Genomic DNA, 27,455 nt, shown 5'->3' with positions numbered 1-27,455 from the left:
AAGTACGGGATAATTGTGACACCTTGCTTGCGTAGGAGTACCATAATTTCCGCCATCACTTTGGTGAAGACCCTCGAGGCCGTGGAAAGACCAAACGGCAACGTCTGAAATTGGTAATGATAATCCTGCACCGCAAATCTCGGGAAAGCTTGATGTGGAGGATATATCGGGACATGTAAGTAGGCATCTTTTATGTCGACTGACGCCATAAAATCCCCCCCGTCCAGACTGGAGATCACTGCTCGAAGAGATTCCATCTTGAACTTGAAAGTTTCAAATACAGATTGAAGGATTTTAGGTTCAGGATTGGTCTGACCGAGCCGTCCGGCTTTGGTACGACAAAGAGGCTTGAACAAAACCCGGGGGTACCGGGACAATGACACTCTGTTGACACAGCTTTTGTATCGCAGCACTCACTACTTCCCTTTCTGGGATAGAAACTGGCAAGGCTGATTCGAAAAATCGGTGGGGGGGGGGGGCACCTCCTGAAACTCCAGTTTGTACCCTTGGGACACTATGTCTAACACCCAAGGATCTAGGCCCGAGTGAAACCAGACCTGACTGAAGAGTTTGAGACGCGCCCCCACCGGCACGGACTCCCGTAGGGGAGCCCCAGCGTCATTCGGTGGACTTGGCAGAGGCCGGGGAGAACTTTTGGTCCTGGGAGCCTGGCACTGCAGGCGACCTTTTTCCCCTTCCTCTACCTTTTGAAGCAAGGAAGGACGAGCCTGTTCCTTTTTTGTATTTATTAGGCCGAAAGGACTGCATCTGATAATGGGGTGCCTTTTTCTGTTGCGATGGAATATAAGGAAGAAAAGATGACTTACCCGCTGTAGCGGTAGACACCAGGTCAGCGAGGCCGTCACCAAACAAGACACTACCTTTATATGGGAGAGCATCCATAGCTTTCTTGGAGTCGGCATCAGCACTCCATTGATGAATCCACAGCGCTCTCCTAGCCGAGACTGCCATGGCATTGGCCCTTGATCCTAAGAGGCCAATATCTCTCGCCGCATCCTTAGGTAAGCTGCAGCATCCCTGATATAACCGAGAGTCAACAGAATGTTATCCCTATCCATGGTATCCATGTCAGATGCCAAATTATCAGCCCACTTAGCAAGAGCACTACTCACCCATGCCGTCGCCACGGCCGGTCTGAGGAGTGCACCCGTAGTGACATAAATGGATTTTAATGTTGTTTCCTGCTTACGATCCGCAGGATCCTTGAGGGCAGCAGTGTCGGCAGACGGAAGCGCCACCTTCTTAGACAGCCTTGACAGAGCTTTGTCCACATTGGGAGATGACTCCCACTTTTCCCTGTCATCAGAGGGGAAAGGATATGCCATAAAAGTTCTTTTGGGAATCTGCCACCTTTTATCAGGCGATTCCCAAGCTTTTTCACAAAGAGCGTTCAGTTCATGAGAGGGGGGAAACGTCACCTCAGGCTTTTTTCCCTTAAACAAACAAACCCTTGTATCAGGAACCGCAGGCACTTCAGAAATATGTAAAACATCTTTAATAGCCACAATCATGTACTGAATACTCTTAACCAATTTCGGATGTAAACTGGCCTCACTATAGTCGACACTGGAGTCAGAGTCCGTGTCGGTATCGGTATCAGATATTTGGGTAAATGAACGCTTTTGTGACCCTGAGGGGACCTGTACCTGGGACAAGGCGTCCTCCATGGATTTTCTCCACGTTGGTGTCTGGGAATCAAAATTTATCCAGCCTTTTAGACAATAACGCCACATTTGCATTCAATGTACTCAACATATTCACCCAATCAGCAGTCGGCGGTGCCGACAGAGTCACTCCCAAATCCTTCTCTGCGCCCCCAGGAACTTCCTCCGTGGAGGAGCGCCCAGCCTCAGACATGTCGACACACAGTACCGACACACACCTACTCACACTAGCTATAGGGGACAGACCCACAGGGAAGTCTGTTAGAGAAACACAGAGAGAGTATACCAGCTCACACCCCAGCGCCCATATAACACTGAAAAATAGTATATGATGTGTGCGCTGCAATGACAGCACCAAATGCTGGTTGTTTCTCAGGAGGGGGGACCCATTTTTATTTTTTGGGGTCCACACTTTACGGTCCCCCCCCCCCCCCCTTTCCGTTTTGCTCCCTGTACTTGGTCAGGAGAGTGGAGGTCCGGGCCAGTGTCTCTGCAAGTCTGTGAAGAGAGAAATTGGCGCTGGTAAGCTGTGAGGGCTAAGCCACGCCCCCACCTCTGCGCGCTGTAGTCCCGCTCAATTTTTTTATATTTATACTGGCGGGGGCTTATATTTAGTGCCTAGGCGCTTATAATATGTCTCTTTAGCCAGTTTTTTGCCTCAGTAACATGCTGCCCAGGGCGCCCCCCCTGCGCCCTGCACCCTGTAAGTGCCGTTGGAAGTATGTGTGGGAGCATGGGGCGCAGCGCGACCGCTGCGCTGTACCTCGTCACTGAAGTTTTCTGCCGTCACTGAAGTTCTTGCTTCTATATACTCACCTGGCTTCTTTCTTCTGGCTTCTGTGAGGGGGGTGACGGCGCTGCTCCGGGAACAAGCAGCTAGGCGCACCAAGTGATCGAACCCTCTGGAGCTAATGGTGTCCAGTAGCCTAAGAAGCAGAGTCTTTAACTCAGAAAAAGAAGTAGGTCTGACTTCTCTCCCCTCACTCCCACGAAGCAGGGAGCCTGTAGCCAGCAGGTCTCCCTGAAAATAAAAAACCTAACAGAAAGTCTGTTCAGACAAACTCAGGAGAGCTCCCCTAGTGTGTGTCTAGTCTCTCTGGGCACAGAATCTAACTGAGGTCTGGAGGAGGGGCATAGAGGGAGGGGCCAGTTCATACCCATTCAAAGTCTTATAGTGTGCCCATGTCTCCTGCGGATCCCGTCTATACCCCATGGTCCTTTTGGAGTCCCCAGCATCCTCTAGGACGTAAGAGAAATGAATTTATTCCAGTTTGGAGTAAGGCTGTAACACAACAAAATGTTGAAAAGGTGAAGCGCTGTGAATACTTTCCGGATGCACTGTGAGAGTTTCAATAAAGTGTCCACATTATGCAGATCAAATTTTCTGTTTCTTCTATTTCCCCAGTTTCCAAACTAGAATCACTTCCATGAAAGATTGAGATTCAGAAGGGAATTCTCTATATAACATCTTCCACCTCAGTCTGTGTTAAAAGCCTAGGGGGCTATTTATCAAGTCTGTCTTACCTAACTACATCATGCTAAAATTTCTGCATGATTTTTATCAGGCCAATTCAACAAGAATCTATGGCAAGAGACAGCAGAGGTCACTCCTGTGTTTTGTGAAGTAAACAGTTGCAGTCCTTGTAATATTTTTGTTATCTCACTATGTTTATCATGCCTTGGCTTATTATCTCTATTGGGCGCAATCATCAAATGATCAGATACGTACTTCAGGCCTAACAGTGAAGATCAGACTGTTATTTGGCCAAATCCACAAGCTGTAGCCATTTGAATGGAGGTACTAATGTGTGGCCACGCCCCTATCTTGTGAGACCATGCCCCTTTTGTCGCTGTCCATTTATAAAGTTTATCACATCAAGGCATGCCAAAAATCTATATTTGCTTACCAAAAAAAATTAAGCTCGGGCCAGCCCTGCTAGAGTCCCTACCACTTTACAAGGAATTCCTTAGTCACCACTTTGCTAGGTAAAAGGCAGCTTTGGTTTGCAAGAGTGACTCTGTAGAGAATTTGTTGTACAGCCCCAATGTACTAAACAGCACTCACTTAGAAAAATGCACTCTATTGACCAGGTTCTGAGTTGAGAGTAAAGCAGAAACAAGTAAGTGTGAATCTTGGTAGAACCATGTTGCTGCACTGCAAGTGGGGCAGGTGTAACATGTGCAGAGAGATTTAGATGTGGGAGGGGCATGTCCAATCTCTGATCTCTGCATGCAAAGACAATAAATGTATTTCCACCCTTTGCATTGCAAGTTTGTGTGACCTGGGGCACGGTTATTTGCTCTTTTTTGCTTTGTCCCAAGTCAGAATCAGGTCTTATGTCCACAGATTCACACTCTACAAGGGAAGAAGCTCACATGACCATTCTGCGGCTGACTCAGGAGTTGCACGCAGATTGGCCACATTACACGCAGGGAAATAAATGCAGCCCTTTCGCCTGTATGTAGAGTATGCTTCTATATGGCCGCACCGCTCCTCTTCTTTAGGCTTCTGAAAGTAACAGTCACCACTATCACCAGCCAAACACCTGGTCTCTGCAAAATCAGAAGTATAGCTGCAATTCCACCGACATGCCCACAGAACATTTTGCCTACTTGCGAAAACCCTATCGCTGCCAACTGCCCCCAATATAGCTGCAAATGGCGACGCATAGAAGATTAAGGGGTCTATATATACTAAGCCTCGGAGAGAGATAAAGTAGACCGAGATAAATTACCAGCCAACCAGCTCCTCTCATTTTCTCAAACAGCCTGTAATATGGCAGTTAGGAGCTGATTGGGTGGTACTTAATCTCCGTACACTCTCTCTCTCAAAGGCTTAATACACAGACCCCCAATGTCATCTATAGTTGCCCCGGAATGGAGTGACTGCAGCGCTAAACATCACATGACCTGTCCACTAGAGGGAGTTGCACCTCTGAATCAGCCGCTGTGTATTTGTAAATAACAAACCAAATGATTGGGGTTTGAAGAGTGACACTGACTGATAAGTGACGGGACACAGGGGACAGAATGCAGCAGGTGCGCGCACTCAAACAAACTGGTAGTCTGCAGAGAAGGCGAGATCGAGTCATTATCTGCAACGATCGCTGCCAGCTAGTACCGATAAGCTAAGCTTAACAGTACCACCTGCTGACTTCTTCCTGTATAAGAGTTCACCTACCCGCACAGTAAGCGTCTGCCTCCAACGCTGCTCTCGCACTTAGAGAAGTTTTAGGACAATGATGGCAAAAACATTCCAATCTGCACTTTAGAGATCTATCCGTGCATTGCATTTGTATCTACAGCAGGGATAATGAGGAAAGGTGACAGCATAGAGACCTTTATGCCACACAGGATAAAATAAGATTTTACTTACCGATAAATCTATTTCTCATAGTCCGTAGTGGATGCTGGGGACTCCGTCAGGACCATGGGGAATAGCGGCTCCGCAGGAGACAGGGCACAAAAGCAAGCCTATGACCCTCCTCCAAGCCTCAGTTAGGTACTGTGCCCGGACGAGCGTACACAATAAGGAAGGATCTTGAATCCCGGGTAAGACTCATACCAGCCACACCAATCACACCGTACAACTTGTGATTTGAACCCAGTTAACAGTATAACAATGAAGTAGCCTCTAAAAAAGATGGCTCACAACAATAATAACCCGATTTTTTTGTAACAATAACTATGTACAAGTAATGCAGACAATCCGCACTTGGGATGGGCGCCCAGCATCCACTACGGACTATGAGAAATAGATTTATCGGTAAGTAAAATCTTATTTTCTCTAACGTCCTAGTGGATGCTGGGGACTCCGTCAGGACCATGGGGATTATACCAAAGCTCCCAAACGGGCGGGAGAGTGCGGATGACTCTGCAGCACCGAATGAGAGAACTCCAGGTCCTCCTCAGCCAGGGTATCAAATTTGTAGAATTTAGCAAACGTGTTTGCCCCTGACCAAGTTGCAGCTCGGCAAAGTTGTAAAGCCGAGACCCCTCGGGCAGCCGCCCAAGATGAGCCCACCTTCCTTGTGGAATGGGCATTTACAGATTTTGGCTGTGGCAGGCCTGCCACAGAATGTGCAAGCTGAAATGTACTACAAATCCAACGAGCAATAGTCTGCTTAGAAGCAGGAGCACCCAGCTTTTTGGGTGCCTACAATATAAACAGCAAGTCAGACTTTCTGACTCCAGCCGTCCTGGAATTATATATATATATATATATTTTCAGGGCCCTGACAACGTCTAGCAACTTGGAGTCCTCCAAGTCCCTAGTAGCCGCAGGCACCACAATAGGTTGTTTCAGGTGAAACGCTGACACCACCTTAGGAAGAAACTGGGGACGAGTCCGCAGTTCTGCCCTGTCCCGAATGGAAAATCAAATATGGGCTTTTGTAAGACAAAGCCGCCAATTTTGACAATCGCCTGGCCGAGGCCAGGGCCAACAGCATGGTCACTTTCCATGTGAGATATTTCAAATCCACAGATTTGAGTGGTTCAAACCAATATGATTTGAGGAATCCCAACACTACGTTGAGATCCCACGGTGCCACTGGAGGCACACAAGGGCTGTATATGCAATACTCCCTTGACAAACATCTGGACTTCAGGAACTGAAGCCAATTCTTTCTGGAAGAAAATCTATAGGGCCGAAACTTGAACCTTAATGGACCCCAATTTGAGGCTCATAGACACTCCTGTTTGCAGGAAGTGCAGAAATCGACCTAGTTGAAATTTTTTTTCGTGGGGCCTTCCTGGCCTCACCCACGCAACATATTTTTACCACATGTGGTGATAACGTTGTGCGGTCACCTCCTTCCTGGCTTTGACCAGGGTAGGTATGACCTCTTCCGGAATGCCTTTTCCCTTAGGATCCGGCGTTCAAACCGCCATGCCGTCAAACGCAGTCGCGGTAAGTCTTGGAACAGACAAGGTCCCTGCGGGAGCAGGTCCTTTCTTAAAGGCCGATGCCACGGTTCCTCTTGGAACAGACATGGTACTTGCTGAAAGCAAATCCCTTCTTAGCTCCCGAGGCCATTAGTCCTCTGTGAGCATCTCTTGAAGTTCCGGTTACCAAGTCCCTCTTGGCCAATCCGGAGCCACGAGTATAGTTCTTACTCCTCTATGTCTTATAATTCTCAATACCTTGGTTATGAGAAGCAGAGGAGGGAACACATACACCGACTGTTACACCCACGGTGTTACCAGGACATCCACAGCTATCGCCTGAAGGTCTCGTGACCTGGCGCAATACCTGTCCCATTTTTTGTTCGGGCGGGACGCCATCATGTCCACCTTTGGTCTTTCCCAACGGTTCACAATCATGCGGAAAACTTCCCGATGAAGTTCCCACTCTCCCGGGTGGAGGTCGTGCCTGCTGAGGAAGTCTGCTTCCCAGTCGTCCACTCCCGGAATGAACACTGCTGACAGTGCTATCACATGATTTTCCGCCTAGCGAAAAATCCTTGCAGTTTTGCCACTGCCCTCCTGCTTCTTGTGCCGCCCTTTCTGTTTACGTGGGCGACTGCCGTGATGTTATCCCACTGGATCAATACCGGCTGACCTTGAAGCAGAGGTCTTGCTAAGCTTAGAGCATTATAAATTTGCTCTTAGCTCCAGTATATTTATGTGGAGAGAATTCTCCAGACTTGATCACAATCCTTGTGTGACTGCTCCCCAGCCTCTCAGGCTGGCCTCCGTGGTCACGAGCATCCAATCCTGAATGCCGAATCTGCGGCCCTCTAGAAGATGAGCACTCTGTAATCACCACAGGAGAGACACCCTTGTCCTTGGATATAGGGTTATCCGCTGATGCATCTGAAGATGCGATCCGGACCATTTGTCCAGCAGATCCCACTGAAGAGTTCTTGCGTGAAATCTGCCGAATGGAAGCGCTTCGTAATAAGCCACCATTTTTACCAGGACTCTTGTGCAATGATGCACTGACACTTTTCCTGGTTTTAGGAGGATCCCGATTAGCTCGGATAACTCCCTGGCTTTCTCCTCTGGGAGAAACACCTTTTCCTGGACTGTGTCCAGAATCATCCCTAGGACCAGCAGACGTGTCGTCGGAACAACTGCGGTTTTGGAATATTTAGAATCCACCCGTGCTGTCGTAGAACTACTTGAGATAGTGCTACTCCGACCTCCAACTGTTCTCTGGACCTTGTTCTTATCAGGAGGTCGTCCATTTTCTTTGAAGACGAATCCTCCTTTCGGTCATTACCTTGGTAAGGACCCGGGGTGCCTTGGACAATCCAACAGCATCGTCTTGAAACTGATAGTGACAGTTCTGTACCACGAACCTGAGGTACCCTTGGTGAGAAAAGGCAAATTTGGGGACATGGAGGTAAGCATCCCTGATGTCCCGGGACACCATATAGTCCCCTTGTTCTTTGCCATCACTGCTCTGAGTGACTCCATCTGGATTTGAACCCTTGTAAGTGTTCAAATTTTTCAGATTTAGAATAGGTCTCACCTAGCCTTCAGTACCACCATATAGTGTGGAGTAATACCCCTTTCCTTGTTGTCGGAGGGGTAATTTTATTATCACCTGCTGGGAATACAGCTTGTGAATTGTTTTCAATACTGCCTCCCTGTCGGAGGGAGACATTGGTACAGCAGACTACAGGAACCTGCGAGGGGGGAAACCTCTCGACATTCCAATCTGTACCCCTTGGATACTACTTGTAGGATCCAGGGGTCCTGTACGGTCCCAGCGTCATGCTGAGAACTTGGTAGAAGCGGTGGAGGGCTTCTGTTCCTGGGAATGGGCTGCCTGCTGCAGTCTTCTTCCCTTTCCTCTATCCCTGGGCAGATATGACTCTTATAGGGACGAAAGGACTGAGGCTGAAAAGACGGTGTCTTTTTCTGCAGAGATGTGACTTAGGGTAAAAAACGGTGGATTTTCCAGCAGTTGCCCTGGCCACCAGGTCCCATGGACCGACCCCAAATAACTCCTCCCCTTTATACGGCAATACATCTTTGTGCCGTTTGGAATCTGCATCACCTGACCACTGTCGTGTCCATAAACATCTTCTTGCAGATATGGACATCGCATTTACTCTTGATGCCAGAGTGCAAATATCCCTCTGCGCATCTCGCATATATAGAAATGCATCCTTTAAATGCTCTATAGTCAATAAAATACTGTCCCTGTCAAAGGTATCAATATTTTTAGTCAGGGAATCCGACCAAGCCACCTCAGCTCTGCACATCCAGGCTGAGGCGATCGCTGGTCGCAGTATAACACCAGCATGTGTGTGTATACTTTTTAGGATATTTTTCAGCCTCCTATCAGCTGGCTCCTTAAGTACGGCCCTATCCGTAGATGGTACCGCCACTTGTTCTGATAAGCGTGTGAGCGCCTTATCCACCCTGAGGGGTGTTTCCCACCGCGCCTTAACTTCTGGCGGGAAAAGGTATACCGCCAATAATTTTCTATCGGGGGAAACCCACGCATCATCACACACTTCATTTAATTTATCTGATTCAGGAAAAACTACAGGTAGTTTTTTCACCTCACATATAATACCCTTTTTTGTGGTACTTGGAGTATCAGAAATATGTAACACCTCCTTCATTGCCCTTAACGTGTGGCCCTAAAAGAAAATACGTTTGTTTCTTCACCGTCGACACTGAAATCAGTGTCCGTGTCTGGGTCTGTGTCGACCGACTGAGGTAAATGGGCATTTTACAGCCCCTGACGGTGTTTGAGACGCCTGGACAGATACTAATTTGTTCGCCGGCCCTCTCATGTCGTCAACCGGCTTGCAGCGTGTTGACATTGTCACGTAATTTCCATAAATAAGCCATCCATTCCGGTGTCGACTCCCTAGAGAGTGACATCACCATTACAGGCAATTTGCTCCGCCTCCTCACCAATATTTTCCTCATACATGTCGACACACACGTACCGACATACAGCACACACATAGGGAATGCTCTGATAGAGGACAGGACCCACTAGCCCTTTGGGGAGACAGAGGGAGAGTTTGCCAGCACACACCAAAACGCTATAATTATCCAGGGACAACCTTTATATAAGTGTTCCTCCCTTATAGCATTTTAATATATATACATATCGCCAAATCAGTGCCCCCCCTCTCTGTTTTAACCCTGTTTCTGTAGTGCAGTGCAGGGGAGAGCATGGGAGCCTTCCCACCAGCCTTTCTGTGAGGGAAAATGGCGCTGTGTGCTGAGGAGAATAGGCCCCGCCCCCTTTTCGGCTGGCTTCTTCTCCGGAGTTTTAGATATCTGGCAGGGGTTAAATACATCCATATAGCCTCAAGGGCTATATGTGATGTATTTTTCGCCATACAGGTATTATACATTGCTGCCCAGGGCGCCCCCCCCCAGCGCCCTGCACCCTCCGTGACCGCTGTGTGAAGTGTGCTGACAACAATGGCGCACAGCTGCAGTGCTGTGCGCTACCTGATGAAGACTGAGAGTCTTCTGCCGCCTGGTTCCGGACCTCTTCATCTTCAGCGTCTGCAAGGGGGGTCGGCGGCGCGGCTCCGGGACGAACCCCAGGGCGAGCCCTGTGTTCCGACTCCCTCTGGAGCTATGTCCAGTAGCCTAAGAATCCAATCCATCCTGCACGCAGGTGAGTTGAAAATCTCTCCCCTAAGTCCCTCGATGCAGTGAGCCTGTTGCCAGCAGGACTCACTGAAAATAAAGAACCTAAAAACTTTTTCTAAGTAACTCTTTAAGAGAGCCACCTAGATTGCACCCTTCTCGGCCGGGCACAAAAACCTAACTGAGGCTTGGAGGAGGGTCATAGGGGGAGGAGCCAGTACACACCATGTGATCCTAAAAGCTTGCTTTTGTGCCCTGTCTCCTGCGGAGCCGCTATTCCCCATGGTCCTGACGGAGTCCCCAGCATCCACTAGGACGTTAGAGAAAATAAAGATACTAAATTTGTACTGAGGGGGCAATTTTTTTTTTAAGTAACAAATAGCCATCCAGAAAATGATCTCTCAAGGAATTTCATTTTTAAATGGTCAGCCTGCTACACAGGAGAACTCTTTCATGTGCTGAATAAAGCACATTCGGCCTGACGCAGGGATGAAAGTCAATCTGAGGAATGTTGCGCTAAAATAGTGTAAAGAAACAAACACGAACATTGTTTGCCCGTATGCAGCGCTGTACACATCTCCCGATGGGATCCCCCTGCGTGCGCCTGTTAGCCATCAGCATCATCAGTGGACAGACGTATTTTTACCTACAGTACAGCCAACTTGGCACGGCTGGCAACTGCATTGTCATGTCCTCACCAGACACCCTATTACAATCCCAAGCAGAGACGGATTTTACCTATGGGCTGCAGGACTGCAGTCCCCCCAGTATAATCTGCCACTTGCAGAGACTGCCTTGCAGTGGCAGTGACTTTTCATAGGAAGCGCTCCCTGCTAAGCACAGCCAGACAGGCAGACCCTGGGGGAGGTGTTTACTCCAGCTGAGACTGCCAGTCCGGACTGCGATAGCAGAGAGAGTGCTTCCCATAGAAAGCCACTCCCTTGCTAATTTGGCAGCCCTTTCTGGCTTCCACGGGCTGCAACCGATGCAGTCCATAGAAGTCAGGCTGTTTGCGAACTGTACCAGACTTAAGCCTCACCCCTTGCTGCCGGTGGACTTAAGCCCCGCCTCCCGATGATGTTAGCCATCAATTACCGTTGGGAGATTGGCGACAGATAGACCCCCCTGTCCAGACCGGTAAGGAGCCGCTGCTAAATTCCCAAGTACGCCTACTCATTAGTAAATGAATATGTGAACAAAAATGCGTAGAAATCGGCATTGCTCGGAGAATGCGCAGTGCAAAAATGCAATAAGCAACATATGGTTAGCAAACATACTTATGTTCAGCTCAGCTTCCGCCCCGTACTACAGGAGTTATATGGTGATCTCTAACAAGAGACCGTAAGGGTTACTGATGACACCACCACATAAGATTTGCTCTCATTATAGAACTTGCTCTAGTCTAGACAGATAACACAGTCATTTGCTGTTTGAGGGTTGTGTGGTTGGAGCAATGTTAGTAAGAATCACTCTGCATCCTGTTGTTCCTACAGATCTTCTTTCACAAACACTCCGGGAGTGACCACTATTTTTACAGAAAGCTGAAAAATGACCCTAAAATAATATAGTAAGACTAGACTATGACTATGCTCCACTTGCAAAGTGTACAGAGAGACTATGGAATATAGCACACTGTTAATGAAGATTCTACATGCAGAAACATAGGCCATATTCTACGATTTAAGTATTATAGGCAAGAGAGTTAGTAGAACACCATCAGCAGTATCATGCAAGTCCAACAAGGCCCCATGGCTGTCCCACAAATGCCTGCACTAAGCTGACACAAAGCAGCACAGAGACAGAGCGAGAAGAGAAGGAAGCGGAAAGAACGCAGCACTGAGGGTTTACCTCTCTTCCGTGTTCCCGGATGCATTGTGCTGTTCAGGTACGTCACTGCACTCTTCTTACGCTGCAATGGAGAAAGGACCACTCGTTACACATATCATAAAGACCATCACACTGTCAAGGATACAGGTAGTATTAATAATTAATTAATCTATACTAGTCTAATATATACATACATACACACATACATACATGCACATATACATATACACACACATATGTACATACATACATCCGCATCAGCTATAACATTAAAACCACCTGGCTAATATCGTGTAGGTCCCCCTTGTGCCACCAAAACAGCTCTGACCCCCAAGGCATTGACTCCGCAAGACCTCTGAAGGTGTCCTGCTGTATCTGCCATCAAGACGTTCGCAGCAGATCCTATAAGTCCTGTAAGACGTGAGGTAGGGCCTCCATGGCTGGAACTTGTTTTTTTTCCAGCACACGCTCGATTAGATTGAGATCTGGGAAATTTGGAGGCCAAGTCAACACCTTGAACTCTCCGTCATGTTCCTCAAACCATTCCTGACCAATGCAGTGTGGCAGGGAGCGTTATCCTGCTGAAAGAGGCCACTGCCATCAGGGAATACCAATGCCATAAAGGGGTTTACTTGGCCTGCAACAATCTTTAGGTAGGTGGTACATTTCATAGTAACATAAACATTAATGGCAGGACCTAAGGTTTCCCAGCAGAGTATCTGCCTTCTTCCCATAGTGTATCCTGGTGCCATCTCTTCCCCAGGTAAACAACGCACAGACATCCAGCCATCAACAGGATGTAAAAGAAAAGAAGACTCAGGAGACCACGTCACCTTCTTCCACTGCTCCATGGTCCAGATCTGATGCTCACGTGGCCATTGTAGGCGCTTTCAGCAATGAACGGGAGTCAGCATGGGCACGCTGACCGGTCAGCGGCTATGCAACGAGCTGTGATCCGCTGTGTCTTCTGAAACCTTTCCATCATAGCCAGCAATAACTTTTTCTGCAATTTGTGCTACAGTATATCTTCTGTGGGATCACACCAGGCAGGCTAGCCACCGCTCCCCTCACACACAAATGAGCCTTGGACACCCATTACCCTGTAGCCGCTTCACTTTCCTTGGACCACTTTTGGTAGGTACTCACCCCTGCGCACCTGGAACACACCGCAAGACTTGCAATTGTGGAGATGCTCCTGACCCAGTCTTCTAGCCATCACAATTTGGCCCAGATCCTTATGCCCTTGATACAAGATCACACCTTCATTTACGCTACTTCTTGCAATGGAGAAGAATGCTTTTATTTGGCCCACAGCTAATTGCTTAATATGTGCTCCAGACTGCTCTGTTGACAACTCTGGGCTCAACATTATAGTGCAATGAGGGAATTAAAGACTTTTCTTTCCAGTATTCCCCTATTAACACACATGCAAAATCAGGACGATTTAGACCACACTCACTTTAGGCAAGGATATGCCCCGTTTCTGCTAAGCTTTATCCCGCCTGGCCACAAGAGATCAGGCCTGATCACTCTACACAAGCAGTGACCGCATTATCAACAGAAGCGGACTACTAATATACACAGCTCTTTAACTTTGTCTAGCACTAAGTTACAGGGGCTTAATAATACGGAATATAATGTTCCTAGTAGCCGCTTCATGTACATGTCACCACTAGCTGGGTGCGAGATATTAGTACCCACAGTGTATTTGTGTGACCATCAGTGTTTGTGTGCAATATGAAAAACAAATGATGTAGTTCTATACAGTATCTCCCCACCTCTGGTTCAAATACTGCCCCGCTGTACACCGGGTTGGCGGTCGTTCTTCTTTTCCTTTCTTGCCTTTTACTTTGAATTTCTGCAAAAAATACATCAGTTTATTTAGGAGTAAAGGGGTTTAACATGATGCATGAGCGATAAGAGGACAAATGGTCTAACATGGTGCATTAGTGGAAAGAGAACTAAAAGGTGTGTAACATGGTACAAGAGTGATGAGAGGACTATAGGTGTGTAACATGGTACATGAGCGATGAGAGGACTATAGGTGTGTAACATGGTACATGAGCGATAAGAGGACTATAGGTGTGTAACATGGTACATGAGCGATAAGAGGACTATAGGTGTGTAACATGGTACATGAGCAATAAGAGGACTATAGGTGTGTAACATGGTACATGAGCAATAAGAGGACTATAGGTGTGTAACATGGTACATGAGCGATAAGAGGACTATAGGTGTGTAACATGGTACATGAGCGATAAGAGGACTATAGGTGTGTAACATGGTACATGAGCGATAAGAGGACTATAGGTGTGTAACATGGTACATGAGCGATAAGAGGACTATAGGTGTGTAACATGGTACATGAGCAATAAGAGGACTATAGGTGTGTAACATGGTACATGAGCGATAAGAGGACTATAGGTGTGTAACATGGTACATGAGCAATAAGAGGACTATACTGTAGGTGTGTAACATGGTACATGAGCAATAAGAGGACTATAGGTGTGTAACATGGTACATGAGCAATAAGAGGACTATACTGTAGGTGTGTAACATGGTACAGGAGCAATAAGAGGACTATACTGTAGGTGTGTAACATGGTACAGGAGCAATAAGAGGACTATACTGTAGGTGTGTAACATGGTACATGAGCAATAAGAGGACTATACTGTAGGTGTGTAACATGGTACATGAGCAATAAGAGGACTATACTGTAGGTGTGTAACATGGTACATGAGCGATAAGAGGACTATACTGTAGGTGTGTAACATGGTACATGAGCGATAAGAGGACTATAGGTGTGTAACATGGTACATGAGCGATAAGAGGACTATAGGTGTGTAACATGGTACATGAGCGATAAGAGGACTATAGGTGTGTAACATGGTACATGAGCAATAAGAGGACTATAGGTGTGTACCATGGTACAGGAGCAATAAGAGGACTATACTGTAGGTGTGTAACATGGTACATGAGCGATAATAAGAATTTACTTACCGATAATTCTATTTCTCGTAGTCCGTAGTGGATGCTGGGGACTCCGTAAGGACCATGGGGAATAGCGGCTCCGCAGGAGACAGGGCACAAAAGTAAAAGCTTTAGGATCAGGTGGTGTGCACTGGCTCCTCCCCCTATGACCCTCCTCCAAGCCTCAGTTAGGATACTGTGCCCGGACGAGCGTACACAATAAGGAAGGATTTTGAATCCCGGGTAAGACTCATACCAGCCACACCAATCACACTGTACAACCTGTGATCTGAACCCAGTTAACAGCATGATAACAGCGGAGCCTCTGAAAAGATGGCTCACAACAATAATAACCCGTTTTAGTTAACAATAACTATGTACAAGTATTGCAGACAATCCGCACTTGGGATGGGCGCCCAGCATCCACTACGGACTACGAGAAATAGAATTATCGGTAAGTAAATTCTTATTTTCTCTGACGTCCTAAGTGGATGCTGGGGACTCCGTAAGGACCATGGGGATTATACCAAAGCTCCCAAACGGGCGGGAGAGTGCGGATGACTCTGCAGCACCGAATGAGAGAACTCCAGGTCCTCCTCAGCCAGGGTATCAAATTTGTAGAATTTTGCAAACGTGTTTGCCCCTGACCAAGTAGCAGCTCGGCAAAGTTGTAAAGCCGAGACCCCTCGAGCAGCCGCCCAAGATGAGCCCACCTTCCTTGTGGAATGGGCATTTACATATTTTGGCTGTGGCAGGCCTGCCACAGAATGTGCAAGCTGAATTGTACTACACATCCAACTAACAATCGTCTGCTTAGAAGCAAGAGCACCCAGTATTTGGGTGCATACAGGATAACAGCAAGTCAGTTTTCCTGACTCCAGCCGTCCTGGAAACATATATTTTCAGGGCCCTGACAACATCTAGCAACTTGGAGTCCTCCAAGTCCCTAGTAGCCGCAGGTACCACAATAAGCTGGTTCAGGTGAAACGCTGACACCACCTTAGGGAGAAACAGGGGACGAGTCCGCAGCTCTGCCCTGTCCGAATGGACAATCAGATATGGGCTTTTGTGAGACAAAGCCGCCAATTATGACACTCGCCTGGCCGAGGCCAGGGCCAACAGCATGGTCACTTTCCATGTGAGATATTTCAAATCCACAGATTTGAGCGGTTTAAACCAATGTGATTTGAGGAATCCCAGAACTACGTTGAGATCCCACAGTGCCACTGGAGGCACAAAAGGGGGTTGTATATGCAGTACTCCCCTGACAAACTTCTGGACTTCAGGAACTGAAGCCAATTCTTTCTGGAAGAAAATCGACAGGGCCGAAATTTGAACCTTAATGGACCCCAATTTGAGGCCCATAGACACTCCTGTTTGCAGGAAATGCAGGAATCGACAGAGTTGAAATTCCTCCGTGGGGCCTTCCTGGCCTCACACCATGCAACATATTTTCGCCAAATGTGGTGATAATGTTGTGCGGTCACCTCCTTCCTGGCTCTGACCAGGGTAGGGATGACCTCTTCCGGAATGCCTTTTTCCCTTAGGATCCGGCGTTCAACCGCCATGCCGTCAAACGCAGCCGCGGTAAGACTTGGAACAGACATGATCCTTGCTGAAGCAAGTCCCTTCTTAGTATCTCTTGAAGTTCCGGGTACCAAGTCCTTCTTGGCCAATCCGGAGCCTCGAGTATAGTTCTTACTCCTCTCCGTCTTATAATTCTCAGTACCTTGGGTATGAGAGGCAGAGGAGGGAACACATACACCGACTGGTACACCCACGGTGTTACCAGAGCATCCCTGCTATTGCCTGAGGGTCTCTTGACCTGGCGCAATACCTGTCCAGTATTTTGTTCAGACGGGACGCCATCATGTCCACCTTTGGTCTTTCCCAACGGTTCACAATCATGTGGAAGACTTCCAGATGAAGTCCCCACTCTCCCGGGTGGAGGTCGTGCCTGCTGAGGAAGTCTGCTTCCCAGTTGTCCACTCCCGGAATGAACACCGCTGACAGTGTTATCACATGATTTTTCGCCCAGCGAAGAATCCTTGCTGCCATTGCCCTCCTGCTTCTTGTGCCGCCCTGTCTGTTTACGTGGGCGACTGCCGTGATGTTGTCCGACTGGATCAGCACCGGTTGACTTTGAAGCAGAGGTCTTCCTAGGCTCAGAGCATTGTAAATTGCCCTTAGCTCCAGTATATTTATGTGGAGAGAAGTCTCCAGACTTGACCACACTCCTTGGAAATTTCTTCCCTGTGTGACTGCTCCCCAGCCTCTCAGGCTGGCATCCGTGGTCACCAGGACCCAGTCCTGAATGCCGAATCTGCTGCCCTCTAGTAGATGAGCACTCTGCAGCCACCACAGAAGAGACACCCTTGTCCTTGGAGACAGGATTATCCGGTGATTGCATCTGAAGATGCGATCCGGACCATTCGTCCAGCAGATCCCACTGAAAAATTCTTGCGTGAAATCTGCCGAATGGAATCGCTTCGTAAGAAGCCACCATTTTTCCCAGGACTCTTGTGCATTGATGCACTGACACTTGGCCTGGTTCTAGGAGGTTCCTAACTAGCTCGGATAACTCCCTGGCTTTCTCCTCCGGGAGAAACACCTTTTTCTGGACTGTGTCCAGAATCATCCCTAGGAACAGCAGACGTGTCGTCGGAATCAGCTGCGATTTTGGAATATTTAGAATCCACCCGTGCTGTCGTAGAACTACTTGAGATAGTGCTACTCCGACCTCCAACTGTTCTCTGGACCTTGCCCTTATCAGGAGATCGTCCAAGTAAGGGATAATTAAGACGCCTTTTCTTTGAAGAAGAATCATCATTTCGGCCATTACCTTGGTAAAGACCCGGGGTGCCGTGGACAATCCAAACGGCAGCGTCTGAAACTGATAGTGACAGTTCTGTACCACGAACCTGAGGTACCCTTGGTGAGAAGGGCAAATTGGGACATGGAGGTAAGCATCCTTGATGTCCAGGGACACCATATAGTCCCCTTCTTCCTGGTTCGCTATCACTGCTCTGAGTGACTCCATCTTGATTTGAACCTTTGTATGTAAGTGTTCAAAGATTTCAGATTTAGAATAGGTCTCACCGAGCCGTCTGGCTTCAGTACCACAAATAGTGTGGAATAATACCCCTTTCCTTGTTGTAGGAGGGGTACTTTGATTATCACCTGCTGGGAATACAGCTTGTGAATTGTTTCCAATACTGCCTCCCTGTCGGAGGGAGACGTTGGTAAAGCAGACTTCAGGAACCTGCGAGGGGGAGACGTCTCGAACTTCCAATCTGTACCCCTGGGATACTACTTGTAGGATCCAGGGGTCCACTTGCGAGTGAGCCCACTGCGCACTGAAACTCTTGAGACGACCCCCCACCGCACCTGAGTCCGCTTGTACGGCCCCAGCGTCATGCTGAGGACTTGGCAGAAGCGGTGGAGGGCTTCTGTTCCTGGGAAGGAGCTGCCTGCTGCAGTCTTCTTCCCTTTCCTCTACCCCTGGGCAGATATGACTGGCCTTTTGCCCGCTTGCCCTTATGGGGACGAAAGGACTGAGGCTGAAAAGACGGTGTCTTTTTCTGCTGAGATGTGACTTGGGGTAAAAAAGGTGGATTTTCCAGCTGTTGCCGTGGCCACCAGGTCCGATGGACCGACCCCAAATAACTCCTCCCCTTTATACGGCAATACTTCCATGTGCCGTTTGGAATCTGCATCACCTGACCACTGTCGTGTCCATAAACATCTTCTGGCCAGACATGGACATCGCACTTACTCTTGATGCCAGAGTGCAAATATCCCTCTGTGCATCTCGCATATATAGAAATGCATCTTTTAAATGCTCTATAGTCAATAAAATACTGTCCCTGTCAAGGGTATCAATATTTTCAGTCAGGGAATCCGACCAAGCCACCCCAGCGCTGCACATCCAGGCTGAGGCGATCACTGGTCGCAGTATAACACCAGTATGTGTGTATATACTTTTTAGGATATTTTCCAGCCTCCTATCAGCTGGCTCCTTGAGGGCGGCCGTATCTGGAGACGGTAACGCCACTTGTTTTGATAAGCGTGTGAGCGCCTTATCCACCCTAGGGGGTGTTTCCCAACGCGCCCTAACTTCTGGTGGGAAAGGGTATAACGCCAATAATTTTCTATCGGGGAAAACCCACGCATCATCACACACTTCATTTAATTTATCTGATTCAGGAAAAACTACAGGTAGTTTTTTCACACCCCACATAATACCCTTTTTTGTGGTACTTGTAGTATCAGAAATATGTAACACCTCCTTCATTGCCCTTAACATGTAACGTGTGGCCCTAATGGAAAATACGTTTGTTTCTTCACCGTCGACACTGGAGTCAGTGTCCGTGTCTGTGTCGACCGACTGAGGTAATGGGCGTTTTAAAGCCCCTGACGGTGTTTGAGACGCCTGGACAGGTACTAATTGGTTTGCCGGCCGTCTCATGTCGTCAACCGACCTTGCAGCGTGTTGACATTATCACGTAATTCCCTAAATAAGCCATCCATTCCGGTGTCGACTCCCTAGAGAGTGACATGGCAATTGCTCCGCCTCCTCACCAACATCGTCCTCATACATGTCGACACACACGTACCGACACACAGCACACACACAGGGAATGCTCTGATAGAGGACAGGACCCCACTAGCCCTTTGGGGAGACAGAGGGAGAGTTTGCCAGCACACACCAAAACGCTATAATTATACAGGGACAACCTTATATAAGTGTTTTCCCTTATAGCATCTTAATATATTATAATATCGCCACACAAAATGCCCCCCCTCTCTGTTTTAACCCTGTTTCTGTAGTGCAGTGCAGGGGAGAGCCTGGGAGCCTTCCTAGCAGCGGAGCTGTGTAGGAAAATGGCGCTGTGTGCTGAGAATAGGCCCCGCCCCCTTTTCGGCGGGCTTCTTCTCCCGTTTTTCTGACAACCTGGCAGGGGTTAAATACATCCATATAGCCCCAGAGGCTATATGTGATGTATTTTTAGCCAGCATAGGTACTTTCATTGCTGCCCAGGGCGCCCCCCCCAGCGCCCTGCACCCTCAGTGACCGTTGGTGTGAAGTGTGCTGAGAGCAATGGCGCACAGCTGCCGTGCTGTGCGCTACCTTAAGAAGACTGGGAAGTCTTCAGCCGCCGATTTCTGGACCTCTTCTCTCTTCAGCATCTGCAAGGGGGTCGGCGGCGTGGCTCCGGTGACCCATCCAGGCTGTACCTGTGATCGTCCCTCTGGAGCTAGTGTCCAGTAGCCTAAGAAGCCAATCCATCCTGCACGCAGGTGAGTTCACTTCTTCTCCCCTAAGTCCCTCGTTGCAGTGAGCCTGTTGCCAGCAGGACTCACTGAAAATAAAAAACCTAACAAAACTTTTACTCTAAGCAGCTCTTTAGGAGAGCCACCTAGATTGCACCCTTCTCGGCCGGGCACAAAAACCTAACTGAGGCTTGGAGGAGGGTCATAGGGGGAGGAGCCAGTGCACACCACCTGATCCTAAAGCTTTTACTTTTGTGCCCTGTCTCCTGCGGAGCCGCTATTCCCCATGGTCCTTACGGAGTCCCCAGCATCCACTTAGGACGTCAGAGAAAAGAGGACTATAGGTGTGTAACATGGTACATGACAAATAAGAGGACTATAGGTGTGTAACATGGTACATGAGCGATAAGAGGACTATAGGTGTGTAACATGGTACATGAGAGATAAGAGGACTATAGGTGTGTAACATGGTACATGAGCGATAAGATGACTATAGGTGTGTAACATGGTACATGAGCGATAAGAGGACTATAGGTGTGTAACATGGTACATGAGCAATAAGAGGACTATAGGTGTGTAACATGGTACATGAGCAATAAGAGGACTATAGGTGTGTAACATGGTACATGAGCGATAAGAGGACTATAGGTGTGTAACATGGTACATGAGGAATAAGAGGACTATACTGTAGGTGTGTAACATGGTACATGAGCGATAAGAGGACTATAGGTGTGTAACATGGTACATAAGCGATAAGAGGACTATAGGTGTGTAACATGGTACATGAGCAATAAGAGGACTATACTGTAGGTGTGTAACATGGTACATGAGCAATAAGAGGACTATAGGTGTGTAACATGGTACATGAGCAATAAGAGGACTATAGGTGTGTAACATGGTACATAAGCGATAAGAGGACTATAGGTGTGTAACATGGTACATGAGCAATAAGAGGACTATACTGTAGGTGTGTAACATGGTACATGAGCAATAAGAGGACTATAGGTGTGTAACATGGTACATAAGCGATAAGAGGACTATAGGTGTGTAACATGGTACATGAGCAATAAGAGGACTATACTGTAGGTGTGTAACATGGTACATGAGCAATAAGAGGACTATAGGTGTGTAACATGGTACATGAGCAATAAGAGGACTATAGGTGTGTAACATGGTACATAAGCGATAAGAGGACTATAGGTGTGTAACATGGTACATGAGCAATAAGAGGACTATACTGTAGGTGTGTAACATGGTACATGAGCAATAAGAGGACTATAGGTGTGTAAAATGATACAAGAGCGATAAGAGGACTATAGGTGTGTAACATGGTACATGAGCGATAAGAGGACTATAGGTGTGTAACATGGTACATGAGCAATAAGAGGACTATAGGTGTGTAACATGATACAAGAGCGATAAGAGGACTATAGGTGTGTAACATGATACAAGAGCGATAAGAGGACTATACTGTAGGTGTGTAACATGGTACATGAGCAATAAGAGGACTATAGGTGTGTAACATGGTACATGAGCAATAAGAGGACTATAGGTGTGTAACATGGTACATAAGCGATAAGAGGACTATAGGTGTGTAACATGGTACATGAGCAATAAGAGGACTATACTGTAGGTGTGTAACATGGTACATAAGCGATAAGAGGACTATAGGTGTGTAACATGGTACATGAGCAATAAGAGGACTATACTGTAGGTGTGTAACATGGTACATGAGCAATAAGAGGACTATAGGTGTGTAACATGGTACATGAGCAATAAGAGGACTATAGGTGTGTAACATGGTACATAAGCGATAAGAGGACTATAGGTGTGTAACATGGTACATGAGCAATAAGAGGACTATACTGTAGGTGTGTAACATGGTACATGAGCAATAAGAGGACTATAGGTGTGTAAAATGATACAAGAGCGATAAGAGGACTATAGGTGTGTAACATGGTACATGAGCGATAAGAGGACTATAGGTGTGTAACATGGTACATGAGCAATAAGAGGACTATAGGTGTGTAACATGATACAAGAGCGATAAGAGGACTATAGGTGTGTAACATGATACAAGAGCGATAAGAGGACTATAGGTGTGTAACATGGTACATGAGCGATAAGAGGACTATAGGTGTGTAACATGGTACATGAGCAATAAGAGGACTATAGGTGTGTAACATGGTACATGAGCGATAAGAGGACTATAGGTGTGTAACATGGTACATGAGCAATAAGAGGACTATAGGTGTGTAACATGGTACATGAGCAATAAGAGGACTATAGGTGTGTAACATGGTACATGAGCGATAAGAGGACTGTAGGTGTGTAACATGGTACATGAGCAATAAGAGGACTATAGGTGTGTAACATGGTACATGAGCGATAAGAGGACTATAGGTGTGTAACATGGTACATAAGCGATAAGAGGACTATAGGTGTGTAACATGGTACATGAGCAATAAGAGGACTATACTGTAGGTGTGTAACATGGTACATGAGCAATAAGAGGACTATAGGTGTGTAACATGGTACATGAGCGATAAGAGGACTATAGGTGTGTAACATGGTACATGAGCAATAAGAGGACTATAGGTGTGTAACATGGTACATGAGCAATAAGAGGACTATACTGTAGGTGTGTAACATGGTACATGAGCAATAAGAGGACTATAGGTGTGTAACATGGTACATGAGCGATAAGAGGACTATAGGTGTGTAACATGGTACATGAGCAATAAGAGGACTATAGGTGTGTAACATGGTACATGAGCAATAAGAGGACTATAGGTGTGTAACATGGTACATGAGCGATAAGAGGACTGTAGGTGTGTAACATGGTACATGAGCAATAAGAGGACTATAGGTGTGTAACATGGTACATGAGCGATAAGAGGACTATAGGTGTGTAACATGGTACATGAGGAATAAGAGGACTATACTGTAGGTGTGTAACATGGTACATGAGCGATAAGAGGACTATAGGTGTGTAACATGGTACATGAGCAATAAGAGGACTATACTGTAGGTGTGTAACATGGTACATGAGCAATAAGAGGACTATAGGTGTGTAACATGGTACATGAGCGATAAGAGGACTGTAGGTGTGTAACATGGTACATGAGCGATAAGAGGACTATAGGTGTGTAACATGGTACATAAGCGATAAGAGGACTATACTGTAGGTGTGTAACATGGTACATGAGCAATAAGAGGACTATAGGTGTGTAACATGGTACATGAGCGATAAGAGGACTGTAGGTGTGTAACATGGTACATGAGCAATAAGAGGACTATAGGTGTGTAACATGGTACATGAGCGATAAGAGGACTATAGGTGTGTAACATGGTACATGAGGAATAAGAGGACTATACTGTAGGTGTGTAACATGGTACATGAGCGATAAGAGGACTATAGGTGTGTAACATGGTACATAAGCGATAAGAGGACTATAGGTGTGTAACATGGTACATGAGCAATAAGAGGACTATAGGTGTGTAACATGGTACATGAGCAATAAGAGGACTATAGGTGTGTAACATGGTACATGAGCGATAAGAGGACTGTAGGTGTGTAACATGGTACATGAGCAATAAGAGGACTATAGGTGTGTAACATGGTACATGAGCAATAAGAGGACTATAGGTGTGTAACATGGTACATGAGCAATAAGAGGACTGTACATTGTTTATTTTTTCTTTATCCATCTAAAGTTCATGTCTTATACAACAGGTGCAGACAAACTAAGTGAAACCGGAATGAACAGCATGGGTCAGTTGGAATTAAGCAATGTGCGGCTGGGCACAATGCGTGTAACTGCGGGAGGAAAGCTCACACCTACATGGGCGCAGAAATAAACCCACATTGTCCGACCCAGACAGACCATGTAGTATTGGTGTGGAACCCGATTTAATGTCCTATCCTAAAAGGAATTATCTCCCAGCTGAAGTGAAAACACGGTAAAAAAAAACAAACAAAAAAACAAACAAACAACAACATTTGTGGGAGGGACAGTCTAAAGACCACCATGGATTTGCTAAAAACGTTATCAGGAAAGTAGGAAAACCCACTTTAGCAGTCATTAATGTGGGGGACAAATACAGACAGTGGACACGTCGCAAAGGGTCCTACTACTAGATGAGGAGGAGGAGGTGGCCTTTACAGAAGAGCAGGGGGGCCCCAGACTGCTTACACAGATAAATATAGTTTTCCTTTTTAATATAACAGAAGACGCATTCATGTCTGTGGATGGGAAGTTGATAGAATAGAGAGTCACTGTCTATTTTAACTAGCATTGAAGTAACAATGGGGCAGATGTAGTAAGCCTGGAGAAGTGATAAAGCAGTGATAAGTACAAGGTGATAATGCACCAGCCAATCAGATCCAATATGTAAATTAACAGTTAGGAGATGATTGGCTGGTGCATTATCGCCTTCCACTTATCACTGTTTTACCACTTCTCCAGGCTTAATACATCTGCCCCACAGTAACAGAAACTGAGGGTGTACTGACTGAATATTGGACATTTGTTGGATACATGCGATGTGTTTAGAAATAGTGCCTAACTTATTTTCTTACTACATTTTGTGTCTATCCTTTTTACTTTTCTCATGTAATGTAGTATTAGTGAAAACTCACCCTATAGCTCATTGTACATTGGTTACATGCTTGTATCGATCAAATGCCAAACACAACAATTCCGTTGCTATGTCGCTACAAGAAACCATCACGCCATACTGTATGTAACTCCCTGCTTAATATCTCTCTCCCCATCTTATACATGTCATATCGATTTACTGTATCTATCTGCTATCTCGTATCTATCTACCTAACTCATATCTATATATTTACCTACCGCATATCTGTCTACATCTGTCTCATGTATTTATAATTTTTCTGAAAACACAGGAGAGTAGGAGAAGCGGAGCCACTGCTGAGAGAAACGTTTGTTTTGCATTCGTTATATTTTCAGCTATTTATCTCCCAGATTATTCATATATCCTATCTCCGTCTCTGAACGCCCAGACAGTGCAGCGCATTGTACGAAGTATGAAAAAAAAAGCCCACATTACTTAGATCAGATGTGCCCCCAAAAACTTGTTGCCAAAACACAAATACACTAATTGGAAAAGCCACTGTGAAGCCAAAATGTGACGATGAATAAGGTTCAGATGTCAATGGCTACAATGGAAGATAATGCACATCGGTGAATCGCCTCCAAGGAACTCCTATACAGTCTTTTCTGGTAGAGCGGGAATGAAGAAAACCTTGGCTGTGCTCAGCCAATGTACAGATGGAGCCACGTTTATCTTGGCTTCTCTGCTGTGCCTAGGCACACCGTGGTTTATTAGCATAAGCCTTTCATCTATTGTCTTCAGCTGCAATACAATACAGAGAACACAATACATCAGGGGATTAAATCATTACAGCAGGGGATTAAGTCTAACTGCCCTGGCTCAGTTAATCCTATTAAAGGCCAAGATAAAGATGGCTCCATCTGTATAAGGGATCACAGGCATGCAAATTTTGGTCACCCCCGCCAGAGAGAGTTAATACTGTAAGGGGGGGGGGGGGGGGGGGGGGGAGAGAGAGAGAGAGACAGAGAGAAGAGGAGGAGAGAGAGAGAGAGAGAGAGAGAGGAGGAGAGAGAGAGAGAGAGGAGGAGAGAGAGAGAGACAGAGAGAAGAGGAGGAGGAGAGAGAGAGAGACAGAGAGAAGAGGAGGAGGAGAGAGAGAGAGACAGAGAGAAGAGGAGGAGGAGAGAGAGAGAGAGAGAGAGAGAGAGAGACAGAGAGAAGAGGAGGAGAGAGAGAGAGACAGAGAGAAGAGGAGGAGAGACAGAGAGAAGAGGAGAGAGAGAGAGACAGAGAGAAGAGGAGGAGAGAGAGAGAGACAGAGAGAAGAGGAGAGAGAGAGAGACAGAGAGGAGAGAAGAGGAGAGAGAGAGAGACAGAGAGGAGAGGAGGAGAGAGAGAGAGACAGAGAGAAGAGGAGAGAGAGAGAGACAGAGAGGAGAGGAGGAGAGAGAGAGAGACAGAGAGAAGAGGAGGAGAGAGAGAGAGAGACAGAGAGAGAGAGAGAGAGACAGAGAGAAGAGGAGGAGAGAGAGACAGAGAGAAGAGGAGGAGAGAGAGAGAGACAGAGAGAAGAGGAGGAGAGAGAGAGAGACAGAGAGAAGAGGAGGAGAGAGAGAGAGACAGAGAGAAGAGGAGGAGAGAGAGAGAGACAGAGAGGAGAGGAGGAGAGAGAGAGAGACAGAGAGGAGAGGAGGAGAGAGAGAGAGACAGAGAGAAGAGGAGGAGAGAGAGAGAGAGAAGAGGAGGAGACAGATGAATAGATAAGGTTTCAGTGTGGAAGAAAAAGAGAGAAAAGGTTGGAGCCATCAACCATTCGATGGCAGGGCTGATGACGGACAGCACTGGCAATGGTTCCTTCTGTGGAAAGGGTGGTTAAGCAGGCAGGTAGGAGCCTTGTCCTTTCCTCATTTTAAGCGCACTCCCTTCAGTGGGAGGATCTAAATCCCACTGTCAGTCTGTTCACCCGGATGGATAAAGGAGAGAAAAACTGATGCAGGAACACATGAATGGATTCTACGCTTACCTTCTAAGTGGTCGTGCGTTACCAATCCTAGTGACACCATGAAGGCGAGTTTCTGTGAACGAGAGAACAACATTCATTCACGAAAGACTTTGGGCAACCCAACACAATTCCATCTATTTCACTTTCATATGGTTCTACCTGTGGGTTTTCCTCTCGCTTTGGCTTTGTGGCAGGTGGTATTGTTGTACTGCTTTCAGTTGGTTTCTCGGTTTCCACCTGAGTTTTAATTGTCTGGAAAGAAAACAGTAATTACGTAGAGTCTCTGGGAACATTGGTCATAGAAAGACAGCGTCCCGGCACTATATGCAAATGTAACCTTGGATCAAGCCAGGCACCTAGTTTTCCAGCTCAGGCAATAGGGTGGCTTACCTCTGACCACTTTACGGTCAGGGTGCCTAAAGCTTCAGCAGTAAATCTGCAGAGTAGTTTTATGGACAATAAATACATAGGCTAGTGCAATTTAAAAACCCATTTTAACAAAAATAAAATAAAAAAATGTATATATACAGCCCCTATGT

General features: G+C 46.7%; 1 protein-coding gene across 10 annotated transcripts in view; it reads right to left on the bottom strand.

The window, feature by feature from the left end:
• The window catches only part of PHF21A (PHD finger protein 21A), a 307,695-nt gene that overhangs the window by 66,333 nt on the left and 213,907 nt on the right, over positions 1–27,455 (bottom strand). For all 10 annotated transcript variants that reach the window (XM_063944307.1, XM_063944300.1, XM_063944305.1 and 7 more), the window contains 4 exons: positions 27,076–27,168; positions 26,938–26,989; positions 13,868–13,947; positions 12,111–12,171 (listed from right to left, as the gene is read on the bottom strand). In XM_063944307.1, the coding sequence (XP_063800377.1) occupies positions 12,111–12,171; positions 13,868–13,947; positions 26,938–26,989; positions 27,076–27,168 (286 nt within the window). The remainder of the gene's footprint in view (positions 1–12,110; positions 12,172–13,867; positions 13,948–26,937; positions 26,990–27,075; positions 27,169–27,455) is intronic.

This window comes from Pseudophryne corroboree, chromosome 11 (assembly GCF_028390025.1).
Source record: "Pseudophryne corroboree isolate aPseCor3 chromosome 11, aPseCor3.hap2, whole genome shotgun sequence".
Lineage (NCBI taxonomy): Eukaryota > Metazoa > Chordata > Amphibia > Anura > Myobatrachidae > Pseudophryne > Pseudophryne corroboree.
Note: the sequence above shows the minus strand (reverse complement) of the source record. Positions and strands in the feature narration are given on the sequence as shown.